At 36.9% G+C, this 15,734-nt stretch overlaps 1 protein-coding gene across 1 annotated transcript in view; it reads left to right on the forward strand.

Moving 5' to 3' along the window:
- MYOZ2 (myozenin 2) overlaps positions 1-15,734 on the forward strand; it is a 39,814-nt gene that overhangs the window by 2,789 nt on the left and 21,291 nt on the right. Inside the window, exon 3 of the mRNA XM_032401103.1 lies at positions 15,261-15,430. Coding sequence (XP_032256994.1) covers positions 15,261-15,430 — 170 coding nt within the window. The remainder of the gene's footprint in view (positions 1-15,260; positions 15,431-15,734) is intronic.

Below are 15,734 nucleotides of genomic sequence, written 5' to 3' on the forward strand. Positions count from 1 at the left end.
TATGTTAGTCCTGACATAGACCTACAAGGGTAAGAATATCTTTTTCTTTTTCTTATAACGTAAATTTTGTGTTTATGAAATTTAAAGAAAAAATACAATTCTATCTCAAGGGGAAAAAAACCCTCCAAACTATTATCTTACCACCAGTAGGTCCTGGCCATGTAAAGTCTGCTGAAGCCTCCCTCCCAAGTCATGGGTAGATTTCCAACCCCCTTAAGGGGAGTCACATGCTCTGCCTGTGTTTGGAGGTCAAGTATCCAGATAATGCAGGATGATCGCAGACTTTCTTAACTCATCTCAGATAAAATAGCTGTAGTACTTTATGAAACAGCTTAAATAATTTCCCTCTCTTATTTCCTCTGACATCTTATATGGAACTTTACTATTTGTGTATGACATGGTGTCTAGAGATCCAGAGCTAGGGAAGTGTCATGGATGCTGAGATGAGACAGACTGCAAAGAAACCTTTTCGGGAATAATCCTCCAAACTTTCAAATACTTCACAGCAGCAAAAATCTGGATAATTTAAGATAGAGCATGCAACTGTTTTGATCTTAATTATAACACTTAGTAAATCAAACTTGGGTTGGATTTTCCCTTATAAAACTGAACAGAGAAGGATGTTTTCAAAGCCCTCCTTCTCTCCTTGTGCATCAGGATTTTTTTTCTTTTGTACGTTGTAACTCCTTTATTTTTTATATCACTTTTCAAAAACATTTAGCCTGGAGAAGAATGAAACGTGACAATGAACTGACTAAATGGGTTGTTTTTTAACATGAACTGCAAGTTCACTCCAGTTCTTGTCGTTTGGGAGAGACACTATAGCTGGTGAACCTTTGAGATCAATCAGTAGGAAAATGTAAGAATCAAAAAAGGAGAGTGGTACATCAGAGCACTCATTCCATCTGAAGGAGAAATAACCTCCAAGAATTAATGAAAAATCCTACCCATCTGGACTAAAATACATAGAACTGGATAGAATGAGTAAAAATGTAGATAACTTCCAGCCTCTACTAACTACACCCAAATTGTTACTCATTACAGATCCATTATGTTTGTCATGTCAGATTATGTCCCAGCAGCAACTATACCACACTCCCAACAAATAATTAATAGAAAGTATCCCCTGACACTAAGGCTCTATACTGTCACATCATTACATCATTATATCATGATCATCATCATCATGATCATCATCAATATTAGAAGGAATAGAGCTGATGGTAGCAATTGTCTTGCGTTACTGCTGTGAAACAAAACTTCTGTGCTTTATACAGAAGTAAGAGAACCATGTTGCTACCATCTAACAAGTGCTATTCTAAGACAGGCAAAAATACAAAAATATTTTGCCATTATCTGTGCATGAATTAGTTGTGGGGGCAAGAACAGTTGGCTTATCAAAGTTTTATGTCCCCCAGCCCTGTGCCATTTACCCCTAATTCGTACATATTCTCCGGTATTAATCCTGTTCCTCTTCTCACTAAATCTTCCAGACTTGAATACTGGAGGAGGAGGGAGAGAGATAGGGAAGCATAAAATGATAGGGAGTGATAAGCTGACAGAAAGAGGAGGGAGAGTAAGAATAGAAGCAGGTGATGCTCTAGAGAGCCACTGGCGTCTGTCCCGACGTGGTGGGGAGAAGGAATTGGGATGAAAATGACCATAAGAAGAACTGGGCGTATGCTGACCCCCGGGTCTTACACACAGATGTAACTGACAGATTAGAAGAACTTCAGAAACAGGGAAGACCACAGTGCCTCGGAAGGCTGCTTCAGTCACCCTACAGTTTTTTCACTGGGGCTCTGTGAGGGCTTTTTTGGGATGTTTTTTGTTTATGTTTTTAATTTTTCCCTGCATGACTGGTGAGCAGCTTTTCCCAGCACACAGAAGAGGACTGAGCAGGCTGTTTTTGTGACTTCAGGAAAAGAGTTTAGCTTTGTGGTTTGAAAACAGGAAGCCCGGGTTCTAAATGGAGTGCTGTTGTTGGTATGGTACCAGGAGCCCTGGGTTCCAGACCAGACCTCAGATGCCTCATCTGAACATGAGGAGGTTGGATTTGCTGATCCATTTAATTCTAAAATTCCATGATTCTAATTTACTGAGTTGTGTGCTGCAGTCAAACATCAGCATATCTGAGTTTCTCCAATAACAAAGACAATGCTAATATCGACATAAATTGCAAGGGCACTTTGAAAAGTATAGAGTATAAAATCTAGAAATTCAGATGGAAGATTACGTGAAGACCCCTTTTGCTTTTCCTGCATCAGTATATCTTAAACTATAATGTTTTAATCAAGCCATCAATGTTAAAATTAGGACACCAAGAAGGCCTTAAATACCACAGATCAAATATGAAAAGTTTTTGGAGAAAAAGAACTTAACCTAATGCTTCAGTGTACAAGTTTATTAGTCTTCCTTGGTTTAAATTTTCACATCAGCACTCCATAACCCCAAGAAAAAAGTGTGCTTTTTTGGGAAATTAGTGAATTCGTAAGATTTTTTGAGCATGCCATAGGTTTCTAAACTTCTATAAAGGTCCTTCAGAAAAGTAGCACCAGAGAGCTAGAATAAATTCTAGTCACGACCCAAGCAGAAATCACAGTATTAAGTCCAACCATACTATTCTATCATCCTAGTTTCTTTGTTGTCTTTTTCACTCTAATATGCTGTACATGTACATTTCATAAACAGTACTAGATGATTGTGAAATTCCAAACTGTGTAATTCAATATATTGGTAATCTCATTTCTTAAATGTTTAAAAAATTACAGTTACTAAATGATAATATTTTATAGTAAGTTTTTGAAAACTTTATAAAATAGCTATCGAACTCAAATCAAAGCAAAGAGATATAAAATAGGAAATTAAAGAATCTCAGATGGATTTCAAAATCAACTTTTTAATGTAAAGAAAATTATTAATGGCCTTATTATCAACTGTAGTCTTTTCAGGCATTATTCAAAATGACAGTCCGGACTATTATCTTTCATGTAATATGTATATGTGTATGTTACATTTTGAAATAAAGCATATTTTATGGACTATTATTCAATCCACTTAGGCCAACTATCTGTATACAAGCAGAAGAGACTTGTGCAAGTACAAAGAAAATTGTTGGCCTCAGGCTTCTAAGTAAATCAATAGGACCACCGTAGAGCAAGTCAGTTTCGTTAACTCCCCTCCATTGGTTTTGCCCATTCTACCAGAATTGCAACTGCCAGGGAATCATGGGAAAAGGGTTTTTTTTAATTAAGACCTTTTGTCTTACTACAATTATGTGTAAATGAGTATCTTTACAAACCATGAATTAGATTCACTGATCTAACTAAATATGTAACTTTTGTTAGGATCAAAATTTCACATTAAATGTGTAGAACTACCTGTGCACACATAAATCATTTGATCAAGTTTCAGAACGTTAATGTATGAAATAAATGTGAAAAAAAGAATGTTTCCTTTTGGAGGAACTTAAGTCCAGTGTTTGTTCATAAGACTATGCATTAATGCAAGGTTTGAAAAAGGAACTGATCACATTTTCAAAGATCACATATTGTCTCAATAAAATGCAATTTTCCATTTGGTTTCTAATACTCATTACAATGGGGCTCTACAGTATGAAAGGTAGAAGGAAAGTATACTCAAAAAAAATATTTGAACTTTTTAATGTAAGATTTTAAACCTTAGTTTAACTACAAAAGTATTGAACGTTTGAGGACACTGCTGAGGAAGAATATTTCTAGTAGATTAAAAATTGTGGGTTTTTTGTGGAAATTAATTTGATTATGGCCAAGACCCTTAGATTATATGTCTGTATCAATTTATAATTAGATATTCAACTGTTCATAAATAATCATTGATTCTTGAAATAGTAGCCAAATACAATATATCAAGAAAATCTTTAAAGAACAAAGGGAAAATTCTGGATCACTATAAATGACATCAATAGGAAAGTATGCCTAGCAATATTATTTTCAATAGATGATCTAATGCCACAAAGACAACCTTCTAATCCATCAAGGCAAGGATATGTATCCTGAATAAGTTATATCATTTATCAGGCATCCAGATTAAAAACACTGTTAAGACCCTGCAGAGGGGTTTGCACTAAAGGGCAGGGAACAGCTGGACTTGGATTCTATGTGCTCAGTTGACAGTGTTCTTCACTCTGTAAGTTTAAGTAATGAAAGTGTTCATACATTAGATTCCCCTCACAGATGGTTTGGAACTACTGCTCCAGTTATAAATTTAACTATTGGAAGGGAAGGGAAGAAAACCCTAGAGAATTTAGATATGTCTTTTGCTGTTTGTTTGTTTATGCAAAATATGTTGACTTAACATATTCCTGTGTCTAGTACCTTGCTAGTAAATACTTAACAACTGGTTCTTTGGGGCGGGGGGAAATGCCTTGGTTTCCAGAGTTTGCCAATTTCTATGGTATAAATACACCCACCACGGCTGATTTCAAGCTACCATCAAGAAGGCACTGAATGGAGATTTAGGAAAATATGTTCAGTAATACGTTATACAGTATTTCCACCATACACATACAAACAGATAGAAATAACATTAGAAGCATAGGTAATAGCAAAATGCAGTAAAAAGACTTAAAAAGTGATACGTTTTGAGTATTTATTGCTTTGTCTTTAAATACTTTTTCTAATTATTAAATTTATATAATTTAAGTTAAATTAGGGCTGTGTTTACTGAAGTTAACTACTGGCTCACAGAATTCTTGAAAATTTATCAGTCAACTCTTGTGAGCCAGTAGAAGTTTGCTCTAGTGCTGACTTATCATCTAGTATTTCTGGCCCCAGAGGTCCTTACTACTTTCAGAGGGCCACTCAAAGCCAGTTAACTCACTGTCTATCACAGAGTAGGAGGGAGAAAATGTAGGCTTAGAGGAAGTGGAATGGAGTGTGACGAATAAGAAAAGAGGTTGAGTGTCCATTATTTTATGCACCTTCTCCTTTTTCCTTTTTGTCTCTTATTTCTCCTCTCTTATGATAAAATTTACTAGTAATAACAGATTGTGCCAGCTGATTAGTAGGTAAGTTCCTCATGGCTCTTACTGAACATCTGTTCCTTGTAGCAGCTTGAGTGATGGGTCTAGTGCTTTGCTAAAAAGGAGTGAATGTATCTTATGAAACCAGATGAGTCCGTGACCAGCGGTCTATCCATTTTTGTTATAGCTCTGCTCTCTGCTCTCTTTCCTCTTTGAGGCCCCTACTTCTGGGCTTTTAGGCTGGTCTTCCTCACTCTTCCTTATGACTCCCATCTTAATATAGTTTTTGGACCTACATCAGTGAGATGAAGATCTGGAGAGAATAACTATATCTGCATGGTTTTAGTTGAAAATAAGAGAAAGTCCGACGCCAACTAGCTTAAACAATAAAGGGAATTTATGGCTCATATATCTGAAAAGTTCAGAGGTGATCTTGTAGGGCTTCATCTAGCCACTCAAGTATGCTGCCAAGGATTCTCTGGTTTCGCTGTCTCTGTTTTGATTTCCTTGGGGTAAGCTTCATCCCAAGCCTGGCTCTATCATTCTACCAAGTACTTGCCAATAGTTCCCTGGGCAATATACTTCCGTGCTTACATGCAGCAGGATAAAGAAAGCATCTTTGGCACAACATGCACAGAGAAAAGTCCTGATATTCACTCTCATTGACCTGGGTCAGGTCTTGTACTTGTTTCTGAATCAATCACCAAGCTGATCAACTCTGGTCAAACACACCCCAGAAGATTATTGTAAATCACAGGGACCAGCAGGATGGAATCTACTTAAGTCATGTGGTTATTTCAGAAACATTGGTGGAATCAGTTAATATCGGAGGGCCTTTAAAAGAAGTAAATGAGATAAAAGCATTTTCTCAAATTTCTCTCTGGAGTCACAGAATTAAACTTATGCTATAGCTTAGAATTTAGAAGATATAGAAATTAATATAATAATATGCTATTCCTTTTTCTAACACCTCTATTTTCATTTAACTGTTTGTAATGACAAAACAGTAACAGAAATGGGGAGGAAGAAAAAAGTTGCATTTCTGTTTTGGTTTCTTTATGGAAAATCTTTGTAGCCTTCATTGTAAGGAGAAAGATTCTATAACTATGAAGATTGTCATCTCCACGTTTTTTAGTGGCTGCCTGCTTTGGGGCATTTTTCATTTCCTGAAAATGTCTCATTAGAAAGGTTTTTCAGGAAAAACCTAAATGTGTTTAAAAACATTATTTGTAATATATTACATTATATAGAATATGTATTTCTAGAAAAGTTTGATGGAAAACAATCTGTAGATTTTGACTTTTTGTGTTACTATTTCATTCTCTCTCTCTCATTGCTAATTGAATTGTTTTGAGAAACATTTAAAGGAGATTCCCCCTTCCCATAACTGCACTAAGTATAAGCAATACTGTTTCTTCTATCCTTTGTATCTAAAGGGAACTTGCTATTTTGATTATAGAATCAAAAAGTTGGGCACCTGGGTGGCCCAGTTGGTTAAGCATCTGCCTTTGGCTCAGGTCATGATCCCAGGACCCTGGGATGGAGCCCCATGTGGGGCTCCCTGCTCGGTGGGGAGTCTGCTTCTCCCTCTCCCTCTGCCCTTCCCCAGCTTGTGCTCTCTCTCTCTCTTTCTCTCCTTCTCTCTCTCAAATAAACAAATAAAATCTTTAAAAAAAGGATCAAAAAGTTGAAAGAGCCCACCCTGTCACTCTCTTTAGAATATGGAGGTATATATTCATAGATATGTTGAAAAATAACCTAGCTTCTCCTTCCATGTTCCAAGCACACAGTAACAAAGATTCCAAACACTCGCAAATAGATGAAAGCAAATATTCCCTGTAGAACTCAATAGGTTTGGCAAGCAAATCCCAGGCAACTGTTATAAAACACCCTCATTTATTTTGCTCTCTTCCTCCTATTCCTTTTTCGTAGGCAATCCCTGCCATCCCTGGGGATTGTAAAGCATAGCTTTTTTTTTTTTTTTTTTTCATACTGGAGAGCAGACAAAGCTACTCCACTTGCATTAGGAGGGGCTATGAATTTTTTTATTTAATTTTTTTTAATAATACACTATTTTTAGAGCAGTTTTAGGTTTACAGAAAAACTAAGCAGAAAGTAGAGTGTTCCCATATAACCCTTCTCTTCCCAATACATAGTTTCCTCTATTACTGACATCTTGCCTTAGTGTGATGTATTGGTTATGGCTGATGAACCAATATTGATACACTATTAAACACTAAAGTCCAGGGACACCTGAGTGGCTCAGTTGGTTAAGCATCCAACTCTTGGTTTCGGCTGGTGTCATGAACTTGGGGTCCTGGGATCAAGTCCTGAGCTGGCTCTGCACTCAGTGTGGAGTCTGCTGGAGATTGTCTCCCTCTCCCTCGCTCTCTCTGTACCTCCCCTGCTCACGCACATGCACTCTCTCTGTCTTTCTCTAAATTAAGTAAATAAAATCTTTAAAAAAAAAAAAAAAAAACAACTAAAGTCCATAGTTTACGTTAGAGGTCACTCTTTGTGTTGTAGTGTTTTATAGGCTTTCACGAATGCATAATGTCATATATCTGCCATTATAGTATCATAGGGAATAGTCTCACTGCCCTAGAAATCCCTTGTACTCTACCTGTTTATCCCTACTACCTCCCCCCAAGCCCTTGGCAACCGCTGATTCTTTTACCGTCTTCCAGAGTTTTGCCTTTTCCAGAATGCCACGTAGTTGGAACCATACAGTGTGTAGCCTTTACAGACTAGTTTCTTTCACTTAGCAATTTACACTTAAGGATTATTCATATCTTTTTATGGCTTTGTAGCTTTTTTTTTTTTTTTGAGATAATTGTAGTTCATATGCAATTGTAAGAAATAATACAGAGCTATCCCATCATGTACCCTTTCCTAATTTCCCCCAAGGTAACATCTTGCAAAGCTATAGTATACTATCACAACCAGAATATTGTTATTAATAGTCAAGAGACTCCTGCCAATTACAACTCTGCTCTTTATTTCTCTCTCTCTATTTTTTCATTTCAAGAATGCTATATAAATGATACACACACACACACACACACACACACACACATAGTGTATAACCTTTGGGGGTTGGCTTTTTTCCACTCAGTGTAATTCTCTGGAGATAGGTCCAGGAGATGTATATTTCAATAGATTTTTCCTTGTTATTGCTGAGTACCATGGTATGGATGGACCACAGTGTTTTTAACCATTTACCCATTGAAGTACATCTGGATTATTTCTGTTTTGTTTTTAATTAAGAATAAAGCTGCTATGAATATTTATACATAGCTTTTTGCATGAACATGAGCTTTCACTTTACTGGAATAAATGCCCAGTATTACTGTTAGTTCTACGGTAGGTTTTTAACAGAAACTACTAAGTTACTTTCTAGAGTGGCCGTACCATTCTACATTTCCAACGGCAATATGTAAGTGATCCAGTTTCTCCACACCCTCCCCAGCATTAGGAGCTATCACTATTTTTCATTTTAGCCATTCTATTTTTTTTTTAAGATTTTATTTATTTATTTATTTGACAGAGAGAGACACAGCCAGAGAAGGAACACAAGCAGGGGGAGAGGGAGAGGGAGAAGCAGGCTTCCAGCGGAGCAGGGAGCCTGACTCGGGGCTTGATCCCAGGACCCTGGGATCATGACCCGAGCCAAAGGCAGACGCTTAACAACTGAGCCACCCAGGCGCCCCATTTTAGCCATTCTAATAGTGACATCGCATTATGGTCTTAATTTGCATTTCCTTAATTTGAATTGACTGATGATGTTGAACATTTTTGTATGCTTATTTGCCATCTGTATTTCTTCTTTGGTGAAATGTCTCTTCATGTCTTTGGCCCATGTTCTAATTGGATTGTTTGCATTTTTACTGGCGAGTTTTGAGAGCTCTTTATATATTCTAGCTTGTTGTCAAATACGGTTTCCCACTCTGTAGCTTGTCTTTTCATCCTTGTAAAAGTCTTTCTCAGAGCAAAAGTTTTTAATTTTGATGAAGTCCTATTTATCAGTTTTTCCTCTAATGAATTGTGGTGTCAAGTTCAATAGTGTTTTGCCCAGCCCTCAATCCCAAAGGTATAATCATGCAGTTTTTCTTCTCTAGCCTATTAATATTGTGGAATATATTGATTTTTGAATATTGAACCAGTCAGTATCCCTGGGATAAACCCCACTTACTCATGGTATAGAATAATTTGTATATATTGTTGAATTCTAATTACTAATATTTTGTTAAGGATTTTTGCTTCTATATGCATGGAGAATATTGGTCTGTAGCTTTCTTTTTTGTGTGTTGTCTTTAGTTTTGGTATCAGGGTAATATTAGCTTAATAAATAAATTGGGAACAGTTCTCTCATCTTCTATTTTCAGGCAGAGATTATGAATTGGGTGTTAATTTTTGAAATGTTTGGTAGAATTCTCCAGTGAAATTATCTAGCTCTAAAGATTTCTTTTTGGGGAGATTTTAAAATTATAAATTTGATTGCTTTATATTTATAGGATTAATCAACTTCTCTACTTCATATTGGTGAGATATGATACTTCGTGCTTTTCAAAAATTGGTGAATTTTTTTTTAAGTTTTCAAATTTATGTGAATTTATGTATACAATTGTTCATAGTATTCTCTTACTATCCATTTGTTATCTACAGTGTGTGTAGTTCCTGTAGTTCCTTCTTTTGTTACTAACATTGGTAATTTGTGTCTTTTATATTTTTGTCTGTGTCAGTCTAGTTAGAGATTTGTCAATTCTATTTATCTTTCAAAACTCAACTCCATGCTTAACTGGTTTTTTATTTCAGCTGTTATCTTTGTTATTTCCTTCCTTCTGCCTGCTTTGGGTTTATTTTGCTCTTCTTTTTCTAGGGTTTTGTTTTTTGTTTTTGTTTTTTCTTTTGAGAAAGAGAGATAACACATGCATACATGTGTGCAAGCCAGCAAGTGGGTGATGAAGGGCAGAGGAAGAGGGAGAGAGAGAATCTTAAGCAGGCTCCATGCTCAAGGCAGAGTCCCCCTCAGGGCTTGATCTAGGGTCATGATCTGTGATGAAACCAAGAGTCTGACACTTAACTGACTGAGCTACCCAGGTGCCCCCTTTTTCTAGGTTTTTAAGGTAGAAGCTTAGATTATTCATTTAAGACTTTTTATTTTTTTAATGTATGCATTTAGTGCTATAAATGTCCCTCTCAGCACTGCATTAACTGTGTCCCATAAATTTTGACATGCTTTATTTTCATTTTCATTCCTAGATCAATGATTTTTTTTATTTCCCTTGAGATTTCCTCTTTGACCTATGGATTATTTAGAAGTATGTTGTTTAGTTTCCAAATATTTAGAGATTTTCCTATTATCTTTCTGTTACTGATTTCTAATGTGATTCCATTGTAAACAGAAATCATATTCTGTACAATTTTAGCTCTTTTAAATTTGTTAAGGTTTATTTTATGGCCCAGGATATGGTCTACCTTGGTATATGTTCCATGAGCACTTGAAAAGAATGTGCATTCTATTGTTGTTCAGTAGAATCTAATTCTATAAATGTCAATTAGATCTTCCTGGTTAATGGTATTATTGAGTCCTTTTATATCTTGCTGATTTTCTGTTTGTTGTTCTATCCTTTGTTTAGAGAGGGATGTTGAGGTCTCCAACTATAACTGTGGATTTGTCTATTTCTCCTTTCTGTTCTTTAATTCTTTTTGTTGTTGCTGTTGTGGTTTGGTGCATACACATTTAGAATTTCTAGGTCTTCTTGGTGGATTGATATTTTAATCATTATATAATGTTTTTTCTGTCTCTGGTAATTGTCTTTGCTCTGAAATCCACTTTATTTGATATTAATATGACCACTCCTGATCTTTGATTAATATTTCCTTGATATATCTTTTTCCATCCTGTTAGTTTCTTTCTTTTTTTTAAGATTTATTTATTTGAGAGAGAGAGAGAGAGAGTGCATGTGTGCAAGTGGGGGGAGGGGCAGAGGGAGAAGGCAAGAGAGAATCTCAAGCAGACTCTCCGCTGAGCACAGAGCCTGACACAGGGCCCAATCTCATGACCCTGAGATCATGACCTGAGCCAAAATCAAGAGTCAGATGCTTAACCGACTGAGCCACCTAGGTGGCCATCCATCCTGTTACTTTCAACTTGCCTCTATTGTTCAACTCACAGCATACAGCTGGATCATGTTTTTTAATCCAATCTGCAATCTTTGTCTTTTAATTGATATATTTAGAGCACTCATATTTAATGTGATTATTGATGTTTTAGGGCTTAACTCTATCATTTTATTTTTTTTGTTTTCTGTTTGTTGCCTCTGTTTTTTATTTCTGTTTTCTTTTTCCTATTTTTCTATGGTTTACTTGAACATTTTTAAGATTTCCATTTCTATTTATCTATAGTGATTTCAAATCCATCTGTAATAGCTTTTTTGGGAGTTGCTCTAAGAATTACATTACATATGTGGGACGCCTGGGTGGCTCAGTCGTTGGGCTCTGCCTTTGGCTCAGGTCATGATCCCAGGGTCCTGGGATCAAGCCCTGCATAGGGCTCCCTGCTCTGCGAGAGGCCTGCCTCTCCCTCTCCCACTCCCCCAGCTTGTGTTCCCGCTCTCGCTGTCTCTCTCTCTCTGTCAAATAAATAAATAAAATCTTAAAAAAAAAAAGAATTACATTACATAGGCATAACTTATCAAAGTCTACGGATGTCATCACTTTATCAATTCAAGTGAAGTATAGAAAACTTATCTACCTTCATGTCCCTTTATCCTCCTCTGTTTGCAATATAATTGTCTTAACTATTTCTTCTACACACATTTATAATTATATCAGAGAGTGTTATAGTTTTTGCTTCTAACATCAAACATAATTTAGAAAACTCAAGAGGAAAAGGGAAGCTTATTGTATTTACCCACACTGTTGCTCACTGTATTCTTTCTTTGCTCCATATTTTATTGTTTCCCTCTTGTTTAAAGGACTTCCCTTAGCTTTTTGCTATGGTCTGATTGTTTGTGTCCCCACCAAATTCATATACTGAAATCCTAATGCCCCTGTGATGGTATTAAGAGATGGAATCTTTGGAGATGATTAGGTCATGACAGTGGAGTCCTCATGAAAGAGATTAATGCCCTTATGAAAGAGGTCCAAGAGAGCTATCTTGTCCCTTCCACCATGTGAGGCCACAGCAAGAAATCTGCAATCTGCAACCCAGAAGGCTTTCACCAGAACCCCAACCATGCTGGCACCTAGATCTCAGACTTCCAGCCTCCATAGCTGTGAGAAATAAATTTCTGTTGTTTAGAAGCCACTGGTCTTTGGTATTTTGTTATAGCTGCCCAAACCATTGTTTTAGGATAGGTCTCTAGGAAACAAATTCTCCTAGTTTCCCTTCATCTGAAGATGTCTCAAATTCTCCTTCATTTCTAAAGGATATTTTCACTGGGTATCAGATTATGGGTTGACAGTTTTTTTCTTTCAGTAACTTTGTGCCACTTTCTCCTGGTTTTCATGGTTTCTGGTGATAAATTCACTGTCATTCTCATTTTTTTTTTCCCTACCTATAGGTAAGTTGTCATTTTTTTCTGGCTGCTTTCAAGGTTTTTCATCTTTAATTTTTAGAAGTTTATAATATATCTTGTGAAGTTCTATAGATTTATCTTGTATAAGACACTCTTAGTTTCTTGACTCTGTAGATTTATCTTTCTTGCCTAATTCGGGGAGTTTTTAAGCATTATTATTATTTTTTAAAGATTTTATTTATTTATTTGAGAGTGAGAGAGAGAGAGAATGAGAGAGGGGAGGGTCAGAAGGAGAAACAGACTCCCCGCCAAGCAGGTAGCCTGATGCAGGGCTCAATCCTGGGACTCCAGGATCATGGCCTGAGCCGAAGGCAGATGCTTAACAACTGCTTCACTGACTGAGCCACCCAGGCGCCCCAACCATTATTTCTTTGAGTACTTTTCCAGCCCCACTTCCTTCTCCTCTCCTGGGACTTAAGTGACACAAATACTCTATCTTTTGTTCTAGTCCCATTAATCCCTAAGGCTTTCTTCATCTTTTTTTCAGTTTATTTTTTCCTCAGTTTTTCTTATTGGGTGATTTCTATTATTCTGTCTCCCAGTTCACAGATTTTTTCCCCATTCTCCCCTCTATTCTGCTGTCTCTATCCATTGAGCAGCCATTTTTATCGTGGCTGCTTTGAAATCTTGGTTGTGTAATTTTAATATCTCAGTCATCTCATGTTGACATCTGTCTTTTTTTTCACTGGGTTTGAGATCTTCCTGTTTCCTGGTATGAAAAGATTTTTTATTTGAGCATGGAAATGTTCCGATTATGTTCCAAGACTCTTGCTCTTATTTAAGCCTTCTTTTTCATCTATATTGGTCTGACACTGCTTCAGCCGGGGGAGAATAGTGCTACCTCATCACTGTCAGGTAGAAGTAGAAATGCAGGCAATTTTTATGATTAGTGGAGCTTCTCTCCATGTAACATCAAAATATGTAGACTAATTGATTTTTTTCCAAAACAAAATAAGGAGAAAATTCAAGTAATTCTGTTATTTCATCCCTAACACTTCCAAAAGCTTAATTATTAGGGTTAATTTGTCACATCATCAAAGAATGTTGCCCTAGTCAATCAGAATAATTAATTATTTATTTTACTAATGGCCCAATTTTTCTTTCTGTGATTTACTAGCAGTTTACAATGGCAAGAGAATTCTGTGGGTTACACAGAAATATATTCCTGACTAATGGAGAAAATAGAAGAGTTTCATCTCTTTTCAACTTTAAAAAAGTCCTTCAGGGGCACCTGGGTGGCTCAGTCATTAAGTGTCTGCCTTCGGCTTGGGTCATGATCCCAGGGTCCTGGGTCGAGCCACACATCAGGCTCCCTGCTCAGCGGGAAGCCTGCTTCTCCCTCTCCCACTCCCCCTGCTTGTGTTCCTGCTCTCACTATCTCTCTCTGTCAAATCAATAAATAAAATCTTAAAAAAAAAAAAGTCCTTCAGTACTAAAAATAGAAAATAACAGTCATTTACTGGACATCTTCTCTATTTAAGGCATGGGGGACACAAAGACTAAAACATAAAAAAAAATACAAACCATCAACTAAGTAAAATGTAATCAAGTAATTGTGGTTCAGTGCTATGGAGATATGAAAAAGGCATGAATAGGGGCACCTGGGTAGCTCAGTTGATTAAGCAACTGCCTTCAGCTCAGGTCATGATCCCAGGGTCCTGGGATCGAGTCCCTCATCAGGCTCCCTGCTTAGCAGGGAGCCTGCTTCTCCCTCTTTCACTCCCCCTGCTTGTGTTCTCTTTCTCTCTCTCGCTCTGTCAAATAAATAAATAAAATCTTAAAAAAAAAAAGAAAGAAAAAGGCATGAATAATTATGAATAGAGATTTAGTGAAGGGATTCACAGAAATAGCATTAAGCTGAATTGGGAAGGATTTGTTCATTCAGTACTTAACCACCTGCCTACTTTATACTAGACTCCTGGTGGTGGCTGCAGAATGAATGGTATTTTGACAGAGATAAGGAAATGGAGTGGCATGGATGGAAGGGTAGGCACTCAAGCAACAGGGATAGCTGGAACACACATAAAAATGTGGGATGCCAAACAGAACTTATTAAAATAACTATAAGCAGTGCTGTTTGAAAACTCATTAAATTTGGAAACACTAAATTATACTAATAGTGTTATTAGCTAACTTTCATTCACTCTTTCTTTTTTTTTTTAAAGATTTTATTTATTTATTTGACAGAGAGAGACACAGCGAGAGAGGGAACACAAGCAGGGGGAGTGGGAGAGGGAGAGGGAGAAGCAGGCTCCCCGCGGAGCAGGGAGCCCAATGCAGGGCTCGATCCCAGAACCCTGGGATCATGACCTGAGCCGAAGGCAGACTCTCAATGACTGAGCCACCCAGGTGCCCCTCATTCACTCTTTCTGTGTGCCAGGTACCATAGCTAAGTGATTTATATGAAGCATTTTATTTAATCCTCATATCAAGCATATTCAGTAGGTATTATCTGAACTTTAGAGATGAGGAGCCTCAGGCTTAGAAAAACAAGTAACATATCTATAATCAAGAGTTAGAAAGTAAGGGCACTAGTATTCAAGCCAAAGTCTGAGTAAGTTGTCTCTGTCTTACCCACTACACTAGCATATAGCAGGCAATAAATTAGGGAATTTAGCAAAGCATTTAAAAATGCTTACCTTGGGGTTTTCATGCACATGAATGTTGTTTTACAGATGTAGATGGCATGCACCTGGGCAAAAAAGTCAGCATCCCCAGAGACATCATGTTGGAAGAATTATCCCATCTCAGTAACCGTGGCGCCAGACTATTTAAGATGCGACAAAGAAGATCTGATAAATACACATTTGAAAATTTCCAGTATGAAACTAAAGCACAAATAAATGTAGGTATGACTTGGTTATGTGGTATCTAAATAAACAGGTAGCATTTCTAAGTGTATATGTATCACTAGATTCCCAAACAAGTATTCTACATATTTATTCAACATATTTTTTTCTGTTGATTCTGTTAGATTTTTTTTAATGATAATAAATAGCTTAGATGAATAAACAAAGGAAGTATTATATATGTTATGAGTATCTTTTTAGTTCTGTAGAGACATTGCAACCCCGTAAATTTGGCACTGAAAAGTTGGTGTGCTCTGCTAAGAGGAGGGAGAGGGAGTGGAGATTGGTGGAACTAAAAGT

This window comes from Phoca vitulina, unplaced genomic scaffold (assembly GCF_004348235.1).
Source record: "Phoca vitulina isolate PV1807 unplaced genomic scaffold, GSC_HSeal_1.0 scaffold3, whole genome shotgun sequence".
NCBI classification, from domain to species: Eukaryota; Metazoa; Chordata; class Mammalia; order Carnivora; family Phocidae; genus Phoca; species Phoca vitulina.